The sequence below is a fragment of the Cydia fagiglandana genome, chromosome 17 (assembly GCF_963556715.1).
Source record: "Cydia fagiglandana chromosome 17, ilCydFagi1.1, whole genome shotgun sequence".
Taxonomy (NCBI): Eukaryota; Metazoa; Arthropoda; class Insecta; order Lepidoptera; family Tortricidae; genus Cydia; species Cydia fagiglandana.
In genome coordinates this window covers 13707631-13733897 of record NC_085948.1, presented here as the reverse complement: position 1 = coordinate 13733897, position 26267 = coordinate 13707631, and the positions used below count along the sequence as shown (strand labels likewise).

The following is a 26267-nucleotide window of genomic DNA, read 5'->3' as shown; positions in this document are numbered from 1 at the left end:
TAACGTTAAGTTAGTTGTTTGCAATATTGTACACTTGGGTTTAACTCGTCTGTCAAATTTAATATCACTGCCGAAATACTTGCAATTTTTTCCAGGAGTTTATTTCTATTTTATATTTCTCAAAAACAGTGAACTCGGTTTTGTGACTTTCTTATAAATCCATATCATGGATTAAAGTACGATGTGTGTGTAGTTACGTTGGTATTCTACACAAAAAATGTCTAACCAAGTAGGCCCGTTCGTGGCTGGGCTCAAGTCCCGGAATGTGGATCTACAAATCAAGACAGCTCGTGAGCTGTACCACTATGCGAAGACGGAGCTTCGCGAAGTGCCGCAGGAGGAGCTTACGCACTTCCTGGATGAGTTCAACCACCAGATCTTCGAGATGGTATCCAGCAGCGACGTCCACGAGAAGAAGGGAGGGGTGCTCGCTATCGGTGCGTAGTTACGTTTGTTATTCTACGATTATCTTTATATGCGTTATCTCCTATTCATGTTTTATAAAAGTGCTCATTAAATTTAAACTATTCAAAGTCACTTACATGTCATGTATTTAAGAATGTGTGTGGTCATGTTGTGGTTCTTGTCATGCTATAGATTTTTATTAATATTGGAAATATTTTTACTGCCATGTTCGCGGGATAAGCACCAGGAATTATACCTTTCCTTAGTAACAGATGTTCTTTAACTGGTGAAAACACGAACAAGGTTTTTAGTTTTTAACACCTATTTGAATCTATCCAGTCCCTTCCCGCTGCGGAGAGGGAAGGGACTGGATGGAAACCGCAGAAAATAGATTAAAATGGCAAAGCTTGGAGGAGGCCTTTACCCAAACAGGGACCACAAAAAAATAAAAGAAATATATATAGTTTGAAATGAAAAATGTAAATTGTGGAAAAGAAAAGGCTATATAATAAAAAAAAAATTTGAATCTATAAGCAATAACAAAAATTTTTGGTCCTTTATTCAATAATAATTAATTTTGGTTGCTGGTTTTGTTTGTTATCATAATTTTATCTCGCATTTTAAAAGCTGCAATTTATGATATAAATTATCATTTATAAGAATTGTTTTTGTGAAATAATCTAAATATGGTGAGGTGCCTCAGATCAGATTTGCTTGGGGTGAATGTGAATAATAAAACAAAATAAATGCTTCAAACAAACAGGTGTATTTGATTCTTTATTAGATTTTTTCTATACTTTCAACTGATCTTCAAAATTCATGTAGGAGTGGGTGGGATCAAGTAATTATTTTTTTAAGTGATGTGGGCCCAATTGACAGTCATGCGGGCCAGATCCGACCTGCAAGTCATAGTTTGGAGAGCACTGGGTTACACCAATAGAAAAATATTTGTTTGAATGAAATTTGGATGATATTTGCAAAAGTAACTAATCTTGTTTGGTTTTTCAGTATGCCTAATTGGTGGAGACTGTGACACTACTAAGACAAGGATTACCAGGTTTGCTAACTATCTCCGTAACCTGCTCCCATCTTCAGATGTGGGAGTGATGGAACTAGCGGCCAAGACTGTCGGAAGACTGGCTACTGTCTCAGGAGTAAAAAGAGCCGAGTATGTTGAATTTGAGGTCAAAAGAGCATTTGAATGGCTCTCAGAGGAAAGAAATGAAGGCAGGAGACACTCTGCAGTTCTACTCCTAAAAGAAATGGCCATTGCAATGCCTACTTACTTCTACCAACAAGTCTCAGGATTCTTTGACCACATACTTGTAGCTTTAAAAGACCCTAAACCACAAATTCGGGAGGCTGCGGCCAAAGCTTTAAGAGCGGGTTTAGTGGTTACAACTCAGAGAGAGTCTGCTAAGCAATCTACAGCCAAGCCACAATGGTACATGCAATGCTATGAAGAAGCTATGCTCTCATTTGAAGAGATCCCAACCAAAGAGAAAGGTATCACCAAAGAAGATAGAGTTCATGGAGGCCTACTGATCCTTAATGAACTCCTGAGATGTTCTAATGCTGCATGGGAGAAGAAATATACAACACTTATGCAGAGTTTGGATACACGGAAGGACAACATCAAGTCTGATGATATTATTTTTTTGAGTGCAAAGCTGCACAGTCCGTCTGTGAAGAGAGGGTATTTGTGTGATGGATTTAAGACTGAAAATGTTACATACCCAGTTTCTATATATGAATCTGCTGTATGCAGAGCCCTGTTAACTGAAAAATTTGAAAGAATATGCCATGGTAAGAATTTTTTGTCTTTGGCGGTCAAAAGGTTAAAAAAGAAAACAAAAAAATTTGATGTTGTAAAGTTTGTGATTTTGAAGTTTATTTCTAATTTTGTTACAGATGTAATGGCTCAGCGCATGCTTAAAACGCAGGGAGTACCTCAGATTTTGCTTATAATAATTCCTCGGTTGGCTGCATTCAACAAGGAATATTTCTTAAAGAAGTACTTTAGTACTACCATGAACTACTTGCTGGCATCTCTGTCGACTCTCCGCAGTCGCGAGAGAGACAGAAACATGGCATTCACTACCATTGGCCTTGTGGCTGCTGCTATTGGTAGTGAAATCAAAGCCTACATTCCCAGGATTATGGATGTGATCAAACAAGCTCTTCCTGTGAGAGACTCACAGAGTAAGAGAAGGATGTACATAGACCCCTCAATCTTTGCATGCATTGCTTTACTGGGTAGTGCTGTGAAAGATTTAGTAGTAAATGATATCAGAGAGTTACTGGACGCCATGTTTGCTACTGGACTCAGTCCATCATTGACCATCTGTTTGAAAGAACTTAGTGAAAATCTTCCAGTTCTCAGGGGAGAAATATCGGAAGGATTGCTAAATATGTTGTCGCTGGTACTAAGAAATAAGCCCTTCTTACATCCAGGCATACCAAGAAGCCTGGAACAGCAGATGAGCACCATGAGTATGGGCGCGGAACCTCAGGACACCGCTAGCATTGTTCTAGCTTTGAGAACACTCGGCACATTTCAATTTGAGGGACAACATAGTTTATTGACTTTTGTGAGGCGCTGTGCTGATCATTTCCTTCAAAGTGATCAGCAAGAAGTCAGATTGGAAGCAGTCAAAACTGCCGCAAAACTGCTTGCCGATGCAACAGTGAGAAATTTGAAAACACCATCACGCACACTCACCATACTTACTGCCGAAGTTGTAGGGAAGTTGCTAGTAGTATCGGTGACAGATCCAGATTATGAAGTGCGTTATTGGGTGCTGGAATCATTGAATGAAATTTTCGACTCTCACTTGGCTCAAATAGAAAATCTGAATTTCTTATTCATTGCTATGAATGATGAACAACTGGAGATACGAGAACTAGCTATCTGCTCCGTAGGTCGGCTAAGCACGGTCAACCCCGCTTACGTGATGCCTGGACTGAGAAAGACTTTGATACAGTTCCTCACTGAGCTGGAACACTCAGGTATGAGCAGGAACAAAGAGCAGGCAGCTAGAATGTTAGGCAACCTGATCAGGCATGCTCCAAGGCTCGTAAGGCCCTATATGGAAACAATCCTCAATGTTCTTGTGCCCAAATTAAAGGAATCTGAAGCAAATCCCGGAGTCGTAATCAGCGTACTGAAGGCTGTTGGAGATTTGGCAGATGTCAATGGAGACAATAGCGGACTTAAGAAATGCTTACCAGAGCTTTTAGCTATTCTCCTGGAACTGCTATCTGATGCTAGCGCGACTGACAAGAGAAGCGTCGCTCTTTGGGCTTTTGGCCAACTAATCAGTGCTACTGGATATGTCGTAGTTCCATACACGGAATATCCAAATCTCATGGATGTCCTTTTAAACTTTTTGAAAACGGAGCAGCAACCAAAAGACAGGAGAGAAACTATTCGCGTCCTAGGACTACTGGGCGCTTTAGACCCGTACAAGCATAAGCTGACACGGGGCTTAATCAATGGACAGCCAGACTCTAGTCTAGTTCCCGTAGCCGATAGCAAGGCTGACGAGAATAATTTCGACATGACAACTAGTGAAATGCTTGTGAACATGTCCTCGCCTGTACTTGACGAGTATTACCCCGCTATTGTGATATCAACCTTAATGAGAATCCTTCGTGATCCAACGCTTCAACAGCACCATACTAGTGTCGTTCAAGCAGTAACTTTCATCTTTGAATCGCTGGGCATAAAGTGCGTTCCATACATATCGCGCGTCACGCCGAGTTTGCTCTACGTCGCTCGAGCGGCGGATACGAACTTTCGGGAGTTCCTGTTCACTCAACTAGCGAGACTTATCGCTATCGTCAAGCAACACATTCGCAATTATTTGGACAAAATCTTTGACCTGATCAAGGAATTCTGGACTCCCAACAGTCCATTGCAACCAACACTTATATTGCTGGTGGAACATATAGCTGTAGCTCTCGGGTCTGAATTCAAAGTCTACCTGCCTCAGTTGATGCCGCAAATCCTAAGGGTTTTAGCTCACGACACAAGCAAGGATAGAATGGTTACTGAGAAACTGTTGTTTGCATTGCAGAAGTTCGAAGACAACTTAGACGATTACATGCATCTAGTCATTCCATCTATTGTGAAACTTTTCGACGCGACAGATTGTCCTATTTCAGTCGCAAAGGTAGCCATGGAGACAGTGGACTATCTCTCAGATTCTTTGAACTATAATGAGTTGGTGTCTAGAATTATCCATCCGTTAGTAAGAAGCATGGATATCTGCGCTCCGTTACGGCCTACTGCTATGGACACGCTTTGCGCTCTAATAGTGCAACTAGGCCGAAAGTACTTAGATTTTATACCGCTAGTGCAGAAGATAGTGACTAAGCATAGAATACAGCATCAGAACTATGAGCTCTTGATGTCGAAGCTGCAGTCGAATTCCTCATTGTCCGTTGATGAGTTCTTGCAGAGTACCAGAAGGAAGCCAAGGAATAATAATCAAGAGGTAATTAGGTTGTTTATTTCATTCCCTGTGTCATTGTCAATTAAATATGTAGCCTCAGAATTGGTGCTGATGCTGCTGCCTTTTGTTCATTGTTTATACTTTTCTTACATGATTTCCTACAATATTATAAACACCTTTACATCTAAACATTCGTTGGATAGTCTTTAATTCACCAATTTTAAACTTTTCGCTCAAACAATATGATCGTGCTAATCAATGTGTATTGCAAAACTATTACTTCTTGTAGGCGCGTATTGTGGTGTGCGACACGTCGTCGTCCATCCGCAAGCTATTCGTGAACGCTCACAACCTGAAGCTAGCGTGGACAGTGAGCAGCCGCGTGTCCAAAGACGACTGGCTGGAGTGGCTCCGGCGGTTCAGCATAGGCCTGCTCACCGAGTCCCACAGCCCCGCGCTCAGGTAACAGTGAACCCGACCAGAAAGTTTACCGCGAACCACGTTCGACGTGTTGCCTTCCTGTCACACTTGTTGCGAATTTACAAGTGCGACAGGGAGGCAACACGTCGGACATGGTTCGCGGTAGGCACTCTGAAACTAGCGAGAACCGTGATAAAAGTAAGGCGATCTGTGCGGGTGCTATAAATAAAGTAGGATCAGCAAGAACAACTCCCTGCGAAATTAACTTCTTATCGAGATATTCAAAGGTAGATAAATCATAAAATCACAGTGGTCGAAGTTGGACATGGAGACCATGGAGTAAAGAAATTATATGTTTTCAATAGAAGCGCTTTTGTTTTGCACATGCCGGACCAAATATATTACTCTTCACAAAGTGATCATTACGGTGGTATCCCACCTGTTCAATGTCACTGCGTCTCACTCTCTCATTAAAGCAAAAATGTGAGACACAATCCACATTGGACAAAGAAATTGGATAGGTGGAATACCACCCTTATCTCTAATGATTTACCAGCGGATGACGTTTTGCATTTTTCTCATCAATCTACTTGACAAAAAGACTTGAAAAACTTGTGTTCCTCTACAGGGCGTGCCTGGCGCTAGCACACAACTACTCGCAGCTGCTGCGCGACCTGTTCAACGCGGCCTTCGTGTCGTGCTGGACGGAGCTGGAGGCGCCGGCGCGCGCCGAGCTGCAGCGCGCGCTCGAGCAGGCGCTCACGGCGCCCGACGCTCCAGGTCACTTGTTCTACTAATTAGGCCCCCCCCCCCCACATCTAGCGTCTTTCGAGCGTCGGCGTCTGGTCAGCGCTATGGAAAATGACGTCGCTGCGCAGTTGCGTCGACGTTGCGTCGAGCAGCGGCCATAGAGTTGTAGACGCCGACGCTCGAAAGACGCTAGATGTGGGGGGGCCTTACTTTGAGGCGACCAGTAATACGTTCTGCGGTATTTTTTGGTGAACACGCGCTGGCAACATGGGGTTAGCTTTTCAAGTTATAACTTGTAAAACGATAATGTTTGAATTTTTATAGTACCACCGTACCATACCGTTTTTCATATCGTATTAGTGTTGTGAATAACGCTCATTTCGAGGCTTAAAAACTCGAACCCTTAAGACTTCGAGGTTTAACGCCTCAAAGGCGGTAAAGACGATTTCTTACATCCAAACGCATAAAATAAATAATACAATTCTCAAATATAATCGAGTCTTCAAGACTTACGAGTTTTAAGGGCTCAAGTCCTTAAGGCTAAAATTAAACGTTATTCCCAACACTATCATACACTTTCAGGTAGAGTTTTTGGAAGGGTTTGTTGGAGTACGAGTAGACAGGGCGATTGTATATCGATATTATCGATAATTACTACTCTACCTACACTATAAGTAATAGCCATAATTTTGTAAACAGAACTGGCGCACACCGTATTGAATCTGGCCGAATTTATGGAGCACTGCGACGCAGGCGCGTTACCCATATCCACGCACTTACTCGGAGAGAGGGCCATGCATTGCCGCGCCTACGCTAAAGCCCTGCACTATAAGGTAAGCAAGCAATTAATTATGTCTTTACTTAATTTCTGCTTGACAAAAACAAACAATGATTCTCATTTTACTTTCCTCTCAGGAGGAAGAGTTCCGCAGCGGCGCAACATCCCAAGTGGTAGAAGCGCTGATCCACATCAACAACAAACTACAACAGAAAGAGGCGGCCGAGGGCCTCCTCGAGCGAGTGATGGCGAAGCGCGAGGACGGCGACACGCGGCTGCAGGTACAAGTGCGCTGGTATGAGAAGCTGCACAACTGGGAGAAGGCCTTAAATCTCTACGGAGAGAAACTCTCCCACGACGCCAACGATATGGATGCGTACCTCGGCGAACTGCGCTGCTTCGAGGCTCTAGGAGAATGGGTCAAACTGTACAACACCGTCTCTAAGAGATGGCCTCAAATGAGCAATGATGATAAGTTCAAAGCTGCGAGACTGGCCGCAGCCGCCGCTTGGGGACTTAACGAGTGGGACTCGATGGCTAAATATGTCAGTTTCCTCCCAGAAAATACTCAAGATGGAGCTTTTTACAGAGCGGTACTCGCCATACATGACGGCGAATTTGATATCTCCAAACAGTTCATAGATCAAGCCAGAACTTTACTCGATTCGGAACTGACGGCCGTCGCAGGGGAAAGCTACCAGAGAGCCTACGGGGCGCTGGTCAACGCGCAACTCCTGGCTGAATTAGAAGAAGTTATTACTTACAAGCTGATAAATGAGAGAAGAGACACGATTCGACAAGCGTGGTGGACGAGATTGCAAGGCGGACAGAGGCTAGTCGAAGACTGGAGGAAGATCCTGCAAGTACGCGGCTTGGTTTTAACGCCTCATGAAGACATGGCAACCTGGCTGAAGTTCGCCTCACTATGCCGTAAGAGCGGCGCTCCTAGACAAGCGCATAGGACTCTAGTCATGTTGTTAGGAACAGACCCAAGTAAGAACACAGAAATGCCGCTCCCTACCCACGAACCCCGCCTCACGCTCGCTTACGCAAAGCATCTCTGGGTGGCCGGTGACAAGCAACTAGCCTACAACCAGTTACAACGCTACGTCGAATCCGCTGAATCCGGAGACCCCGACAACAGTAGGCTACTCGCCCGATGCCATTTGAAACTAGGAGGCTGGTGCGAATCTCTACTAGGCATCAATGAGACATCCATCCCAGAAATCCTTAGGAATTACTCCTCAGCGACACAGTTGTCTCCTGACTGGTACAAAGCCTGGCACGCCTGGGCTTACATGAATTTCGAAAGCGTTCTCTTCCACAAACACCAAGATCCTAACCCTGAAAACGCTCAAAGTGTTGACAAGAAAGACCCAGAATTCGTCGAACAATATACAGTACCAGCCGTGGACGGGTTCTTTAAATCAATCAATCTTTCTCACGGAAGCTCTCTACAGGACACGCTCAGATTGCTTACTCTATGGTTTGACTACGGTCACCACCCGGCCGTCCATGAGGCTCTAGTCGATGGTATTCGAACCATCGAAATAAACGTATGGCTGCAAGTGATACCTCAGTTGATCGCCAGAATCGATACGCCTCGCGCTTTAGTCGGAAAGTTGATTCATTCTTTGCTAATCGATATTGGAAAATCGCATCCGCAAGCATTAGTCTATCCTTTGACGGTAGCATCAAAATCTTCCTTCATAGCCCGGAAGAATGCTGCAAACCAGATTTTAAAATCCATGTGCACTCATTCCAGTAACTTGGTGAACCAGGCAGCTATGATATCTGAGGAGTTGATTAGGGTAGCTATTCTGTGGCACGAGCAATGGCACGAAGCTTTGGAAGAGGCTTCTAGACTGTACTTCAGTGAGCACGATGTTAAAGCCATGTTTAAGACGCTGGAGCCTTTGCACGCTATGTTGGAGCGAGGAGCGCAGACCACGAAGGAGGTATCTTTCACCCAGGCTTATGGAAGAGACTTGAACGAGGCGCAGGAATGGTGCAATAGATTCAAGGTATGTCGTTTCTTTCTCAATCTTTCCTTTTTTTTCTACATGTAGAATCCTCAACAAATTAAACATTCATTCAATAAAAAGATAGACCTGTGATTTGAATAAATATATCGTATCCGTGGGACTCAAGGGGTTAGGTGGTATTCCACCTATCCAATTTATTTGTCCAACGTGTATTGCGTCTCACATTTCGCTTAATGAGAGTGAGACGATCCTGCTATCTGTGCAGGAAACAAACGCGGTCCGCGACCTGAACCAAGCGTGGGACCTGTACTACCACGTGTTCCGCCGCATAAGCCGGCAGCTGCCGCAGCTGACGTCGCTGGAGCTGCAGTACGTCAGCCCGCGCCTGCTCAACTGCCGGGACCTGGAGCTGGCCGTGCCGGGCTCGTACGTGCCCGACCTGCCGCTCATCCGCATCGCGCACATACAGAGCAGCCTGCAGGTGGGTACAGCTGACGTGGCCGGGGCTGCAGTACAGCCCGCGCCTGCTCAACTGCCGGGACCTGGAGCTGGCCGTGCCGGGCTCGTACGTGCCCGACCTGCCGCTCATCCGCATCGCGCACATACAGAGCAGCCTGCAGGTGGGTACAGCTGACGTGGCCGGGGCTGCAGTACGTCAGCCCGCGCCTGCTCAACTGCCGGGACCTGGAGCTGGCCGTGCCGGGCTCATACGTGCCCGACCTGCCGCTCATCCGCATCGCGCACATACAGAGCAGCCTGCAGGTGGGTACAGCTGACGTGGCCGGGGCTGCAGTACGTCAGCCCGCGCCTGCTCAACTGCCGGGACCTGGAGCTGGCCGTGCCGGGCTCGTACGTGCCCGACCTGCCGCTCATCCGCATCGCGCACATACAGAGCAGCCTGCAGGTGGGTACAGCTGACGTGGCCGGGGCTGCAGTACGTCAGCCCGCGCCTGCTCAACTGCCGGGACCTGGAGCTGGCCGTGCCGGGCTCGTACGTGCCCGACCTGCCGCTCATCCGCATCGCGCACATACAGAGCAGCCTGCAGGTGGGTACAGCTGACGTGGCCGGGGCTGCAGTACAGCCCGCGCCTGCTCAACTGCCGGGACCTGGAGCTGGCCGTGCCGGGCTCGTACGTGCCCGACCTGCCGCTCATCCGTATCGCGCACATACAGAGCAGCCTGCAGGTGGGTACAGCTGACGTGGCCGGGGCTGCAGTACAGCCCGCGCCTGCTCAACTGCCGGGACCTGGAGCTGGCCGTGCCGGGCTCGTACGTGCCCGACCTGCCGCTCATCCGCATCGCGCATTTATTGATATCCAGTACTGAGAGCTCCGCTCTGCCCGGTATACGTGTGATGGTGTGCTTCTTTTACTTTTTTAATGCTCCACTTTTGTATTCCCCCAGGTCATAACCTCGAAGCAGCGTCCGCGGCGGCTCTGCGTGCGCGGCTCGAACGGCAAAGACTACATGTTCCTACTGAAGGGCCACGAGGACCTGCGGCAGGACGAGCGCGTGATGCAGCTGTTCGGGCTCGTCAACACCTTGCTGCAGGCCGACCCGCACACCTTCCGCCGCGACCTGAACATACAGGTACATACACGGTGTAACATGAGGAAACCGAATAGTTTTAACCTCTAGCCGCCCAGAGACCTATAAAAAGGTCACCTGTTCCATTCTACTTTGAACTTTGTGTTGACCAAATAAAATTACATTTTGCTTGGCAAGGTTTGACGTATGGGCGGCTAAAGGTTAACAGCGTATTCCTGATCATATTTAGAGACAAAAATGTCCTATAATTTTTTTTGAAATTCGCCTTGTTTCAGAGATATTATAAATTTAAAAAAAAAACATGTTTTTTATTGTTACATGGTGTAAAAGGCCTTTTTGATGGTGATGTTGCTACTATGGGACGTAGTCTAAATATCCTTATTGATAGATGTCAGAAAGTGACAAGTAACACTTTGCAAAGGGTAGGTTTTACGAAAAAAAATGTAAAAATAAAGAAAAAACAAAAGAAAAAAAATTTTTTTTTGGCGTAATTGACCTAAACTCATATTACAATTTTTACTTCTTTTGACCTCAGAAATGCGTGGTTAAAATTATTCGGTTTCCTCATGTTACACCGTGTATTTACACCACACCACAGAATAAATCATAGTACAGTCACCACACGGGAATGTTGAGCCACTTACCACTGTTCTCAACTTGGTCGAATAATCCAAGTCGGGGTCCGAACTCTTACCAGTCTCGTATCACGACTTCGGCCGAACTCTGCTGACCAATGGGGCGGTCGTTGCTACAGTTACGTAAAACCAAATACGGTTAGCCAATGACCGCCCGTGTTTTCTTCGGAAGGTGGCGTTACTATGGTTACGTAATAACAAAAATATTTAACCAATGATTGATAGCGATTTTTCCGGAAGCTGACGTTACTATGGTTACATTACAACATCCGCTTTAGTCCTAGAAACGTCTATTTGACTGCTAAGCTGCTATGTAGAAATTTTCGTTCACTTTCCTTTTAACGGCAGCCATTTCCATATAATTCATAAACTGAAACTCATGTAGATAACAGCTGTCAAAAGGAAAGTGAATGAAAAATATAATTATAAATAAGCAGAAGTTCATTATTTTACGAATATTTTATTGTGTTCTTTTTATTGGAATTTAAAACATTTCTTTGTAATGTTGTCTAATACCCTCATTACTGTCTCGTAAAGATCTATGTCAAAATATTTATTATTATTTAAAAAATATTTACGTTTAACTCTACTATTTAAAATGTAAAAAACATAACAAATAGACCAAAATCTGTTTATTCGTATTAAAGCAAAGAGATATCTAAAAACTAATAACTTGTATATGACCCATCGTTATCAATGACAGCTTGGAGACGCGAAGGCATGGACTCCACAAATCGAGTGCAATAATCAGTTCCTCGCAAGTCTTCCCAAACTTCTTGGCAATGATTTTCCACAGCTTGTCTTGATCGTTCATTTCGATTTTCCCATCTTTGGACCATTAAACCCCATAGATTCTCTATGGGGTTTAGATCCGCAGACTTAGCAGGCCACGGTATGACCGTTATTTCCTGTCGACGTTGATGGAGCCAGTCTTTTACAATCCTAGCCCTGTGTATCGTGCAGTTGTCGTGCACAAAATGAAAATGTGGCAATTCTTCCCGTGGATAAAATGCCCTTACGGTGGGAAGCATGCTTTCCTGTAACACGCTGAGATAACATTGAGCGTTGGTCCTGGGAGGTAAAGGAACCAGCTCACCTACACCGTCCGAACTCATCCACCCCCACAAATTTGCACTGATGCGACCCGACTCCCTGTTTGGTATAACATGGTCTTCCGCATATCGCGTATTGTCATAACGCCAGAGATGTAAACGACCGTGGTCACTTGAATTAAACGACTTCTCATCGGAAAATATTGTCGAACCCCAATCAAAATTTCGGTACTGTTGAGCAAAATTGACTCGAGCGATTTTGTGATCTTCCGTCAAAGCAATTTTGTATGCGGGACGTCTATGGTGAAGATCCATAGAATGCAAATGCTTTCGGATGGTATTGGGGTGGCAATTGAAGCGGTCTGCGAAATAGTTGGTAGATATAAACCCATTTTCCATGTAGCTCTCTCGCATTTCATTGCGTTGTTCCATTGATAGTATCGAGACACCATGATTGCCTTGACGGTGATCATTTATATCTCCTTCTGCGGCATACCTATTTACCCACAAACTGACAGTATTTCGCTAGAAAGGAATGAATAGGTTAGATATTTTCTTAATAAAATCAATGTGTTTGGAAATTATTATTTTGTAGAACCTTATACCTGCACATTTAACGCGTTTGCTATTGCACGCATGCTTAACCCTTGCTGGTGCAAAAATATAATTTCATGTCTAGTTTCGTCGTTTATTGCCGGTGGCATATTTGATTTTTTTACTAGATTTAGATAGCTACTTTTCCGCAATTAATGTTACAGCGAAAAAAAAATTGACAATACTCATTGTCAGATATTTTTTCAAAGTTAGAATTTGAGTCAGAAACTATCAAGTCTCTATTAAACATTTCTATAGCTACTGACAGATTATAGGATTATATGTAGACTATCAAAGGTTATCTACCATATTTCCACAAAGGTTACATAAGTATTCAATTAACGTCAACTAGGAGCTGTGACACATTTAATGATAGTAAAGACAGCAATAGCATTTGTCTCTCTCAATGAAAAAATAATTTGAAATTGCCTGATAACATGGATATTTATATAAATATCTCGACTTGAAAAAAGATCTCGCCTATTAATGTCAGTTAAATCATGGCATCCAATTTGAAAAAAATACTAGTAGATTACTAAACGGTTTTAGACGAATTCATGAAGAACTCTCGTTATCCAGTTTCCGCTAGGAACAACGACATCTAGCGTCTGATTCAAACGAGTAACTTCAAAATTTAATGGCCGTTGGCTAATCCTTTTCGTAGACGAAGGAATTTTTATTACGTCAACTAGTTTTGACATAGTGAAATTTTGACGCAACAAAGCAACCAAGATATCATCGGGTAACATCGGTCATATCGCGATCGTGCCTACTAACGAAAAATACCGAACCCATTATATTACACGACTAAATTGCGTCCATTGCCAAGTGGCTCAACATTCCCATGTGGTGACTGTACTAGGTACAGAAGATTCACTCTCTAACAAAACGCGTCTATTACGATCAGGACAGATATGGCCGCTAGGTGGCGACAGCGCCACGCGCGGCTTATGGCTAGCCACCAAAATTGTGAGCCACAAGTGAGCCACGCCTGACCACACTCTGAAATATTTACGACAGGGCCATGCGCAGGGGCGGGACAACTGATTATTGAATGTCATAGGGTATTGGTTTTTGAACTGTCATGTGGCATTGCGAGATTCTCTCTCTTTCTCACTTCCAACTAATATCTCCCACATGGTGATGGCGTCAGCTTTCCGTATCTTGCGCTTCCACTTCGCCCTATCCTTGACCCAAACATTGACGTTTTTTAGGTGTTTAGTCGATGTATGTGAATTTATCTTTATCATTATATGATTTCTTTTGCCATGAATACAAATGATATAAAACTCACGAAGATAAAACTTTCCAATCAACAATTCGTGGTCGTCGCAAATTATATTTGGTCGATAGGTTAAGTCTCAAGAATTGACCGTTTCTTTTTTTCAACAGAGATACGCCGTGATCCCACTGTCGACTAACTCCGGTCTCATAGGCTGGGTGCCTCACTGCGACACCCTACACTCCCTCATCCGCGACTACCGCGAGAAGAGAAAGTGCCTTCTCAACATCGAGCACAGGATCATGCAGCGCATGGCCTCGGACCTGGAGAAACTGATGCTCATGCAGAAGGTAACGTTGTGTAGATATATGTGACCCGTCTGTCTATTTTATAGTCGCCTAGTACCCTGGCCTCATAGGCTGGGTGCCTCACTGCGACACCCTACATGCTCTCATGCTCATGCAGAGGTAATAATGAATGATTGGGTGCTTTAGTGATTTTGTGAAAATTCGTTGGGAAAGAATATACGGAGGAGAAAGTACTTCAACACTGAGCACGGAGCTGAACGGATGTCAACTTACAGGTTGCCTCTGATGATCACAGAACTGATTCTTCCTTTTCAGACGAAATAAAAGGAAGACCTAAAGGTAGGTCATACTTATAAGTTTTATAAGCGCTAGTTTTCGCAACTCGAAGTCTACCATGCATCTATTGATGATGGCACTAACTCAATTCTTCTAAAATGTCTAGCGGCCCTTTTTTGATGACTTCTGGATGTGGCAGGAAGATTATGAGTTGTGCCAGGAATTCAGCTAAGTACTTCAAAGCAATTTCGAATGCCGTGGGCTGCCTGTTCTATCTTCACGGTGATGTGTAAGGTAATGATGGACATAGAAACATGCAAACTATGCACGGTTACCTCGCCGTCGACTCTCCGTAGACGCGCTGCAATCAGTAAAGGTACTTTTTTGCTTGAAATGGCCTGCAACTTTGGTACACATTGTTCTTTCATAAGAAAATGATCCTGAGGAATTTTGGGCCTAAACCTGATGAGTTATAATTTATTTTATTGGGAAATTTTTATGCAGTATATTGTATGAATATTGTATGCTTTTCTATTTTCTTTTTGCGATATACGTGTTTAGTTAACGGCTTTATCATAGTATACTTATCTATTTCTATACTTTTTATTATGCTGTTTATCAAGTTAGCTATTCTACCACCATAAAATGATCTAAAGATTATATGGAATCAAGATATATTTGTTTAATTTTATATGACTTAGGTATAAAAACTTGTATATTATATCTTGAACATCTTCTAAATTCATATTCTCCATCCATACCTTCACGTAAATTTAGACAAAATAATCCATCAGTTGTAATTCCAAAATCTTTTTTTTTTGCTACTCTTCCTATTTCAAGCAAAAATCTATTTAGTTAAAATTATCATAATTAATACATTACGTTTTTTATGTACTATCCCTAAGTGATAAAAAAATCCTGTCTACGTACCTTGTGTTATTTCTTTTAGCTTATCAAAGTGCATATTCTTTTATTTATTTTTTAATGTAAAAAATTGGAAGCGAAATGGATTATAATTAAGAGATGGTATATAATGTCGATACTGTATCCCAAATTTGTGTTTCCAATTTTCAGAGAAAAGGCAATGTCTAATGTATAGGTATTTCCATAAAAATATTTTCAAAAGACTCATTATCATTCCCAAGCTAAAATGTCTGTTATTTAGAGTATCTTTCCTATACGAATTACCGAGTGAAAGCCATTTCAAGCCAAATCAGTGACTGTTATGTATACACAAGGCTGCAAAGTTACATATCTAGCGCATAGTGAAAACCTAAAGAACGTACCATTGCAAAATTTAAAATAACTTTGCTGCCTAGTGAAATGCAGGATTATTCACCTCACCGCGGCAGTAACTGGCCGGTTTTAGTAACTGGCCGCCCTAAACTAAAAATGAATTCTATTCACCTATAAACAGAATTCATTTTAGTATAAAGTGGCTAGTTATTGAAGGCTGGCCAGTTATTGAAACCTTATACTAAAATGAATCCTCTTTATAGCTGAACAGAATTCATTTGGTGCCCAATTAATAACAGTGGCCAGTTACTGGCGAATTACCTATGTTCAATGTTTATTCACGATTCACGCTAACGGAAAAAGAACTAGCACGTTTTCGAACGATATCTGGAGCGTTTCCGAGCAGGTGGGGTGAATGTAAGGTCACTGATAGTGGTTGTCCACGGGGGGTCGGTTTCAGACCACAGCGGAAGAGAGAAAGAAGGTCATCTACAATATGGAGCACAGAATCATGCTGTGGATGGCGCCGGACTACGAGAAGTTATTGCCCATGAATAAGGTGATTTTATAACGCGAGCGAGCCTACAGCCAACATCGAATAATCGAAAGTCGTTATCGCTCGACTATAGGGAGCGTGCATGAACTGTAGATGGCAGCACCGATGCCGCCTATTAATTGGCGCGAAGCATCATGTCAAGTTTTAGATTTAAGTCACTAGTTGGCAGACCCTACTATACAAAATAGAGCCGTCGGTTAGTGTAGGGGGCAACACCTGCTTAGGAGCGTGAATTGTTTTCGCTTTCGATTCAGGTCACGAGATGGCAGACCCTCCAACACGCATGGTCTCTATACAGACGCAGATAATGATTATCGATAATATCGATTGTTCGATGTTAGCGATAGGATCTCAGCATGTCAGAGGTGCTCAACATTCAAAGGTATACGAGATATGAGCATTCGCAGCGCTGACAGCTGAAGGTATAAAGTCAATCGCTGTTGATGCAGTGGGTTCTTGGGGTCTTCTTCATTTCGCAGCTTTCTACAAGGAGAGGTTCGAAGGGTTGTGGCTTTCTGACTCATGACTTATGTTCGTTAGTATTCATATTTGTTTATCTATATATGTTTTAATAAGTACATAAATATATTTACTACCTACAGCTATTGTATTTATTATTATTCAAAGTATACATATAAGTTTTCCATGTGAGTGTTAAAAATATCTTTGAACTCTCGCCCCTACTATTCCTTTAGGCCTAGGGTATACATAAATTTCATAATATCATCTCATCTCTCACATTCTCAATTATTTTTTTATAACCTTCTACATTCACGTCTATCATGGTTTGTTTAACACTCTTCAGGGGTCCATTTCTCAAACGGCTATATTATTAATCCACAAGCTGTAAACCATGCCCATAACAGCTTATTTGTACTTAATGTTAGTATTCTACCGTTTCTAAAATGTGCGTCTTGTGACACGTCTTTTTCCTCCCCATCAAATCTCCTATCCGAGTGCAACTTACAGGGTCCCTTTTTCCGAGCCTAAGCCCTAATTACGCGTTCATATTTTGCTGACACGCAAATCTGTACTGTCAAAATAATTGCGAGCTGGTAAGAATTAACGGAATTATTAGACACGCCAAGAAAAAAGTTTATAGATAACAATTTTAAGTGGTTAAGAATCTGAAATGGTTCTGACATCTATACACGACGTAATGTTGTGTAAGTGGCGTCTTTTTACCGTGCCATAAGCCATAACCAAGAATTCACACTAGTTAACAGAACTTGTGTTTTACAGCGAAAAGATCCATTGAACGCCACTCCTTGGCACTCATTTTTTTTACTCTCAGTCAGTTTCAGAGCAGTCGTGTTTTTCAAAAGTTTAAATCTAATAGGGAATATTATGCGAAACTCTGCGTAGGAGGCGCCACTACCACAATCCTTCACAATCTGGGGAACTGCCGCGAAAGTCTTCGCGGTCTTCTTTCGTTATGTCACCTCTCTATCACTCTTGCATATTCGAGCGATAAAGAGGCAGATAACTAAGATAAGATTTCTATCTTTGAGAACCTATAATTGGCCTCCGATTTTTATACATAGTGCTAATATGTTTCATGTGCTGTTGGTTTTCCAATAAATAAATATTTGGCGTTTCCCGGTAGGCCCTTGTTGCATCAATGTCATATATTATTGTCTGTGAAAACTTGTCAAAAAAACAGTTTAAGGCACAGCATGTATGAGTTACTCTATGGTTTACTATAGGCGATAGTGCTGCACTCTGGCGGCAGAACATTGCAGTAATACCCCGTATTTTGTCCCGCAGGTGGAAGTGTTCGAGCACGCCCTCGAGCACACGACGGGCGACGACCTCGCCAAGCTGCTGTGGCTGAAGAGCCCCTCGTCCGAAGTGTGGTTCGAGCGCCGCACCAACTACACGCGCTCGCTCGCCGTCATGAGCATGGTATGTTAATTTTAAATCCACTACTTAATTTCGGAGGTTCTCAATTTGACAGGATCTTTGTTGTTTTTTTTTTTTAAATATAGGTTCCCCGGTTTTTGGAAAAACAAAGACGACTGGTCTGTATAATTACAATTAGTTGGTTCCATTATCATCAGATCATGATCTGGTGATGGAATCGTAGGAAAATCATGGCAGCTCTTTGAATATTTGACGCATGCCTAATTGATTTGAGTATATTTTACAGTAACGCGTCCATCTAATCTACATATATTGACTACATTAATTTACGACTTGGTAGACTGACACACAAGTTGTGGTCGGCAATCAAAAGGCTAACCGAACTTTTTGTGACCAGGTGGGCTATATCCTGGGGCTGGGCGACCGGCACCCGTCCAACATCATGCTGGACCGCGTGACGGGCAAGTTCCTGCACATCGACTTCGGCGACTGCTTCGAGGTGGCCGTCACCAGGGACAAGTTCCCCGAGAAGATCCCCTTCCGGCTCACCAGGATGCTCATCAACGCCATGGAGGTAAATATAGACAAGACAGCGGGCGCTTTACTCGTAAAACCATCGACCGTTGACTCAGAACTTATACCTACAGCTGTACGGATATGATGGTCATTCTTGTCTACGTGACAGCGTGATAAAACGGTGTCCGACACTTTCTAACCCACGGTGTTAAAAAGTGATAGTGGTTTTATCACGTGGATAAAAATGGATAAAACCATCCATAATACGCCGGCAGACTGTCTTCTACGACCAATTTGGTGACCTAAAGATAAGTTAAACTATAGAATCGTATCGTGAATGTCGCGGAATTAACGATGTGATTTGACAATACGCCGACTTGCCAATAACGGTAATGACTCAACACAATAACAGATTTTGGGTGAGATGATTTAGATGCCCTTTCGGACCGGGTTCACTAATGTCTTAGGATCACCTATTTTGATTAGTGATACGGTTTAATTTTGACTGGCAAAAAAGTAACTGTATCCGTGTGTTATTTGTACCACCATAATCCACCTATAATCAATCGCAGTGTACAGATGTAGTGCATAATTGTTTTCCATCGTATTTCGGAAACGTTCGTATTTGTCATGCTAGTTCAGTCAACCTCAGTACTTTTTGTGCCGAGAACAACTGAAATAGCAACACACATTCGTGCATTTCTGTGAAAATACGTTGGAAAATAATTATGCACTGCATCTGTACACTGCGTATATACTTCCCTCAACAGCTTTCGGATATATTGGGAAAACACTGATTTATACTTTCGCGATTTCTAAACATTATTAAATTGCACAACGGGACTTAATCGCGTATTTAAGTTTTAAGATTTACCTCCGACGTTTCGAGGACGGCGTTGTCCTCGTGGTCTCGGAGAAGACTGGCTAAAGTTGACATCAACATCTTCTAGCCGCGCGAGTTTTTCGAACTACCCGATTTGGTCTTGTTTATCAGTATGAACGTTTTGCGCACTAGGGATTTCATTCTGTCGACACACAACTCTAACGATATTCGATTTATCCACTGTCGATATTCGTTTCCGCTTACATTATATTATACTGCGAAAGTTTTACAATATAGTTATTGTCACCAGGTAACCGGCATCGAGGGCACCTACCGGCGCACCTGCGAGTCGGTGATGGAGGTGCTCCACCGGCACAAGGACAGCGTGATGGCCGTGCTCGAGGCCTTCGTCTACGACCCGCTGCTCAACTGGCGGCTCATCGACGCCGGCCGCCGCTCGCGAGCCGACGACACGCAAGACTCCAGCTCCCCCCTCCCCAGCCGCAGCCGCATCCCTGCAGGCCTGAACGAAGCTTTGGACCAGCCGGCCGAAACTAACTTAAACAAACGAGCGCTCGGTATAGTCAACCGCGTCCGCGACAAGCTCACCGGGCGCGACTTCCCGCACATAGATGAAACGGTGTCAGTACAGAAGCAGGTTGAACTGTTGATTCAACAGGCGACGAGCAATGAGAATCTTTGTCAGTGTTATATTGGATGGTGTCCGTTTTGGTAAAGCCTATTGTGCCTAGAAACTGTTAATCTCTTTTACTAGCGAATCTTTGAGAAGTTATAGAGTCGACACGCTTCCGTTTTCTTATCACATTCGCTGCCAAGAACTCGTTAGGTAAGCTAGATATTTAATAGAAAAATCTTAAAATCAATTTTGAGGTTAAACCCTATCACTGATTCCTGACATTTAAGGCCTGTGCACACCGGCTGCGTGTGCGTGACGAGCACGTGCGCGTGCGGCGTTGTAGTATACACATCCTTATGAGAGACGGCACACCGCTTGCGTGACGTGTGTGTGTGCGGCTCCAACATTTTAGCGCACGCGCACGCGCACGTCATGCACACGCAAGCCGGTGTGACTTGGCCTTTGTAGGTAAGTACTTTATAAGCGAGCCAGGACTCGAACCCAGGACCTGCTTCGTAGGCAGGGTCACTACCGAATAGGCTAGGAGGCCGTTAAAATGTTAATACTAACATTTATGTATTGTTTTATTATTTTGATATACAACACAAATTACACTAGATGTATATAACGTAAGCCTAATCATAAGATATAAGTGACTAATGAACCGTATTATTAGCGCAAAACAAGTGGCGAGTCACTCTCGGAATCTATCTTTTTCGCACTTGCACGGTCTTATGTAGTTAGACTCGCAACAGTGGTACAGTTAATATTACGTGATTTACCTACGCGTATAAGGTACGGTACCAGAGTCAACTGACGATATTTTAAGTAATCATAATTATAATACGTTCCTTTATTTCGGTCTTGAAGTCATTTATTAATGTGTAAGTTATGCTACTATTCTAGATTTGTATGTTGTTACTTTAACAGTTTATACGAAATAGATGTGCCTATACCAATGGTTGCCATGTCATGTCTAGGTTAAGGTTAAACTATTTAAGCCAAAGCTTTGTTAATTCTCATATAATCTCACAAATGTCGGCCCCTTGAACAATTAACGTTAATAACATATTAATAAAAAAGAATACGTGACTCAGTCAATCGGCCACTGACATAATTCTATAGATACAAAATGTACAGTCAAAAACATCTTTACAAGCCAATGTTCCAAAAATATAAATACACGCCTCTACGGCACTAACAATAAGGTCGTATAAATATATTTTTAGAAGATTGTCTTCTCAAGATATTTGTGAAGTCAACAGTACCTATTATTGACCGACCGACAAAATCACGTGTTTTTGTTTTAAAATCAATCTGTGGCCCAAATGGTTTTCGACGAATAATTATTTTAGATGGCGATGATGATGATAATGTGGACCACTGTTGAGTCACGCTAGGATATATATACAAGAACAGCCAAGGTTCTTAAATATGTCTAAGCATGTACTCTAACGCCATGATAATAGAGTCGACTTCAGATATTTTAAGCGCCTTGGCCGCTCTGATATATCAGGCGATTGTACAGTGGCGTTCATAAGTGCATGGATAGATGTCGACCGTAATGCCTTAATATTACGGTTGAAACATGTCCATGCACTTTTGAACGCCAGTGTACTTATTTGGAGCACGCGTCACATGCGTTGTGAGTAGGCAGGCACTGCCTCCATCGCTGCTGTAAAACATAATATTTAGTGTCTCTTTTTTACAAATTTTTACGCATTTTTCTAAGAGCCATAAAGTTAATCGTTAGTTTAGTATTAAGTGCAGCATCGTATCCTGTAAATATTGTTAGATAATACTTTCTTTATCATTATGAACTGTATGTATAGAGGTATCTATAGAAACGAACATTATATCTAGTTATTTTGACAGCTGAAGAAGATGGCGCCGCACGGTATATTTTGGTGCCTGTGTTGTCAGGCGTTAACTCGTGTGTATAAATCGTATGCATTTGTTGTGATATTACATAGTTAATATGTAAATTGGGATATAAGTATAATAAATTTTATGAAACATTAATTATATTTTATTTTAATCAAACACATCACAAACTGATCTGTAATCTGAATATAGGTAAACGAAGTTAATAGAAATTCAGTAGAAATTATTTCTGGAGTCACAGATTTGAATTGAGAAGCTATTCATCTAATCATAGCGTATTGAAAAACCAAATTAGCTTAATTCCTGGAGTCCCATGGTATTTCGTACATTTCATATAAAATTGCAGCATTAAAAGTAACCTTTCTGCCGTCTCGACATCGTGACCGTAAGACTCTAAATTATTATTTATAAATAAAATTTATTTCAATTTCAATATCTTTAAGATCAAAATATACAATACAAAATAAAATTAAAAATATATACTTAACATAACTTCTAAAAACTTACACGCTTAGGTACAATAAATTAAAAAGCAATATACATATACAAATGTCATAATAGTCTCAATAATAGTAATATAAAAAGATGTCAATAAAAACATGTCACAAAAAACGAAAATACTTGGAAAATACAAATGTCTAGAATATTAAGGAATCATTTAACACTGAAATTACTATAAACTCTTTGGCTTTACGTCTCATCATCTTGGTATTATCATCAGAGTCATGTTTGATAATATCAAAGGAACGGAACGATTTCTTCTATCTTCAATGCTGTCTATGAAAGGACGATGCATTAAGTCGATAGTGATTATATGCTCTTTGGTCGACGCACACCCGATCAGCTGATGATTGGTTGCTCGAGTTTTTATTTAAATATCGTACCAATAACAAACAGAAAAAAATGCATAGCCGTAATAAAGTATTGCAAATTGAATAGCTAATCTAAGAAGTAGGTAATACAAACACTTTTTCGGCCATGGTACTGCAATCTCTGACCACTGGGATTAACGCCATCTAAAATTTATAACTATGTTAAGAAACGGGTCTACGGCTATGTTGAGGCTGGATTATTTACTTATATCTGATCATATAATAACAGACAATCAGCGATCATTAGGTCTAATCAGTGGCAGCCGCCGGTCGCTCAATCTCCCGTCGACTCCCATTGCATACCAAGATCACGGGAGTCGAACTGTTAGCGAACCAGTTTAATCGTGAGCCTCTAGAAACATACGCGACAAAGCGTCCTATAATAGCTCACCCAGTTTTGCGACTTCCCTTCCGCTCTGGAATTGCGTCAAGTTAGATTAGTTCAGTTACTTCAGTTGCTCGTCGCCCGCCGAGCGCTCCGCACGCGATCGCCTCTCTAGCCTCGGAAACTCGCTCACATGGACAACTTTGAAATCGTAGAATTCAGCTCTTTGAGTAAGTACTCACTTTTCACATAAACCAGGTTTATTCCTCTCGCATATCGATAAGACTGTTTGTAAATGGGAATTTAATATTTTCATTTAATAGCTACAATTTTATAAACTTTTAAACTGGCACAGATGAGTTAGCTATTTTCGCTCATCCCTAGTGGCCCAATTTCTGTATGTCACTATAAATAATTTGTTAGCAAAACAGAACAGCCGCTAGTTTTGCAAATAAACAAACGATCAGTGCGTGTAACATTGATCAATAACAATAGATATTTGTTTCACAACCGCTCGTCTAATATACCCGAGCAAGCGAAATATTTCAAAATTGAAACACGATCGTAGCGAGTGGTTCGAAAAGTGGAATCTTGAACGTTACTATACGTATATACGGGTGTTTAGATTCCGTTATCTTCCAAGGAAAGGAACGTTTGCTTAAGTTGTTTTTTTAATACCCTGGAGCATTTCAAGTCATACCATACCTGTATAGGTATGGTATGACTTATACAAATTTTGAACATGTCCAAGTGCAAATAGCAACACTCTTAACAGTCCATCGGTGGACCTTATTACAAAAGGCATAAAGTCCACCGATGGACAGTAATCAACAGTGCGGGCGACAGCCTCAAGACTCACGATTATTAAATTTATTTACGTCAAACCAAACTACATAGTTAATTACATACAGTTAATTTAAACCATAACCAAACTACAACACATTCGCTTGTTTATCAGAAAATCTTTACGATCCACGAGCGACCCTTCTGTCCATCGATTGCGTTGTTTAAATGAGCACGAGCCGAGTAACAGCAGGGAATCATGACAACACACCCTCGTCCTTTGTTAATTATCAGTTAGATTATTGATTACGTACGGTATCAGTGACCTTGCAAAAGTTAATTGTTAATGCATAACAATCGCGAAACGTTGACGCCTAATAGAGATAAAGCAGGACAGAGTTATGGTCTTCCTGCTTTGCTTAACGTACCTACTTAGATTTTTTCATTCCTTTTATTGTATAATTAGGACCTAACTGATCTATCGCACTTAGGTAGCTGTTCATTGTCAGGGTAATAGGGTCATGTAATAACGTGATATAGGTAGACCTTATCTCTAAGTAACAAGGCTTACGAAGGGTACTGTGTTGCTGCGGATAGTGCTGATGTCCTAAGCAAAATGGAACCGTAACATTAGTTGCACGCTATATTGAGTTTAATTTGACGTATTAGGTATTTAGTTTCATATTGTGAAATAGATTTTATTTTTTCCGTGTGGAGTGTGGACCGTAGACCTTAAGTATTAATTCTTTTCAAATGACGTAACGGTTTCATCAACTTATTTATCGAGTTTAGAATTTATCTCTAATAACAAATAATATTTGTTTGTCATGATATGATAATATTTGTGTTTAAGTAATGCCAAGTAATTTTTATAGTCATGATAATCGATTTATGTTTTGATAACAGTGACCCAGAACCTTTAGATAAATCCAGCATCTTTACCTAAAATATCCTACTTTAGTTCTTTAAATGTACTTATAATATACCTTAAGGTAAAACCACTAATTTTCGTTTAAGCTGCTGACGAGCACACACAGGTGACACAGGGTTAAGAACGACTTAGTACGAAACCTAAATACGCTGCAAAAATACCTACTTTCGGAGTTTTTGCATATTATGCATAGCCTATGATCGCTTGTACCTATATTGCCGAGAAAATAAATACCTAAACAAAAATATTCTGTTTCAGGTGAAACCGTGCAGAGTTTAATAAGGGATGCCGTAGAAATACGAAAAAAGGCCTACTGTCCATACTCCAACTTCGCCGTGGGCGCCGCCATCCTCACCGAGCAAGACTCCAAGGTCTACACGGGGTGCAACATCGAGAACGCAGCCCTAGCTCCGTCCTTATGCGCGGAGCGGGCAGCCCTCCCCAAAGCCGTGACAGATGGCTACACGAATTTCAAGATGGTCGCCGTGGTAGCTCACCAACAGAACTTCACGGCCCCTTGCGGCGTCTGCAGGCAGTCGCTCAGCGAGTTTGTCTCGACGGACGGTGATACGGACATTTTTCTTAGCAAGCCGACTATGGATACAGTTTTGTGCACGAAGCTGTCCAAACTACTTCCGCTTTCGTTCGTTAACTATCAAAAAGACAATATAATCACGTAGTATCGGTGGTAGGGTGTGAGTGACGATGGCGTCTATTAGTCAGAGATAAAGCTGGAGACCCACTGTGGCGCACGCCACGCACGGATGTGAGCCATGTGGATGTGGCCCATTGTTAAGGGGCATTCAGACCAACTCTCGCATTGAACGCGTCGACCGATCCTTGCGAAAATCGTTCGCGAAGAGCGAAATAGATGCACTTTTGATAGCTCTGGACGCACCTTTACCATTCCTGCGTGCGAAGTGTACAAAGTGGCTTTAGCCCCCATTCGCACGACAGGTTATTCAACGCGCGTTAAAAAAGCGCTTGAATCTGTCCACACTTTAAATTCGACTTAACGACCAAGGCTTAAAGTCGAAAATCCAACAACGCTTACGATATAGCGATAAAAAGCGCCACCGCTGTCGTGTGAATACATATACGTACATGGTTATCCATTTGTGTCATTCGAACGCTTTTTTAACGCGCGTTGAAAAAGCTCCCGTGCGAATGGGGGCTTAACAAATGCCTGAAACTTAGCCGTGTTCCGCAGTGGGCTTCTAGTTTTAGGCCTCCATAGACAATCCAGTCTATTGCACAAAAGAGATAGGAATGATTGTAAGTAAACTATGTAATAGTGTATGGGTGGCTTAAAGGAGTGGGACTTTGAGTAAAGTCAACTACAGATATCTAACCAAACATGTATACAAACTTTTATGTACATGCGGCGGATCTCTGTACAGCTGATTGTATT

At 42.3% G+C, this 26267-nt stretch overlaps 2 protein-coding genes across 2 annotated transcripts; both read left to right on the top strand.

The window, feature by feature from the left end:
- The first annotated feature begins 71 nt into the window (after positions 1-71).
- Positions 72-20340, top strand: LOC134672555 (serine/threonine-protein kinase mTOR). Its single transcript, XM_063530497.1, has 13 exons — positions 72-437; positions 1414-2211; positions 2317-4904; positions 5152-5324; positions 5911-6062; positions 6732-6865; positions 6948-8834; positions 9061-9276; positions 10200-10385; positions 14017-14196; positions 17990-18127; positions 18483-18659; positions 19735-20340. The coding sequence occupies exons 1-13, from the start codon at positions 218-220 to the stop codon at positions 20158-20160; spliced, it is 7275 nt and encodes a 2424-aa protein (XP_063386567.1). The 5' UTR covers positions 72-217; the 3' UTR covers positions 20161-20340.
- Positions 20341-23252: 2912 nt separating this feature from the next.
- On the top strand, positions 23253-25551 carry LOC134672611 (cytidine deaminase-like). Its single transcript, XM_063530566.1, has 2 exons — positions 23253-23372; positions 25115-25551. The coding sequence occupies exons 1-2, from the start codon at positions 23336-23338 to the stop codon at positions 25534-25536; spliced, it is 459 nt and encodes a 152-aa protein (XP_063386636.1). The 5' UTR covers positions 23253-23335; the 3' UTR covers positions 25537-25551.
- Positions 25552-26267: the final 716 nt, after the last annotated feature.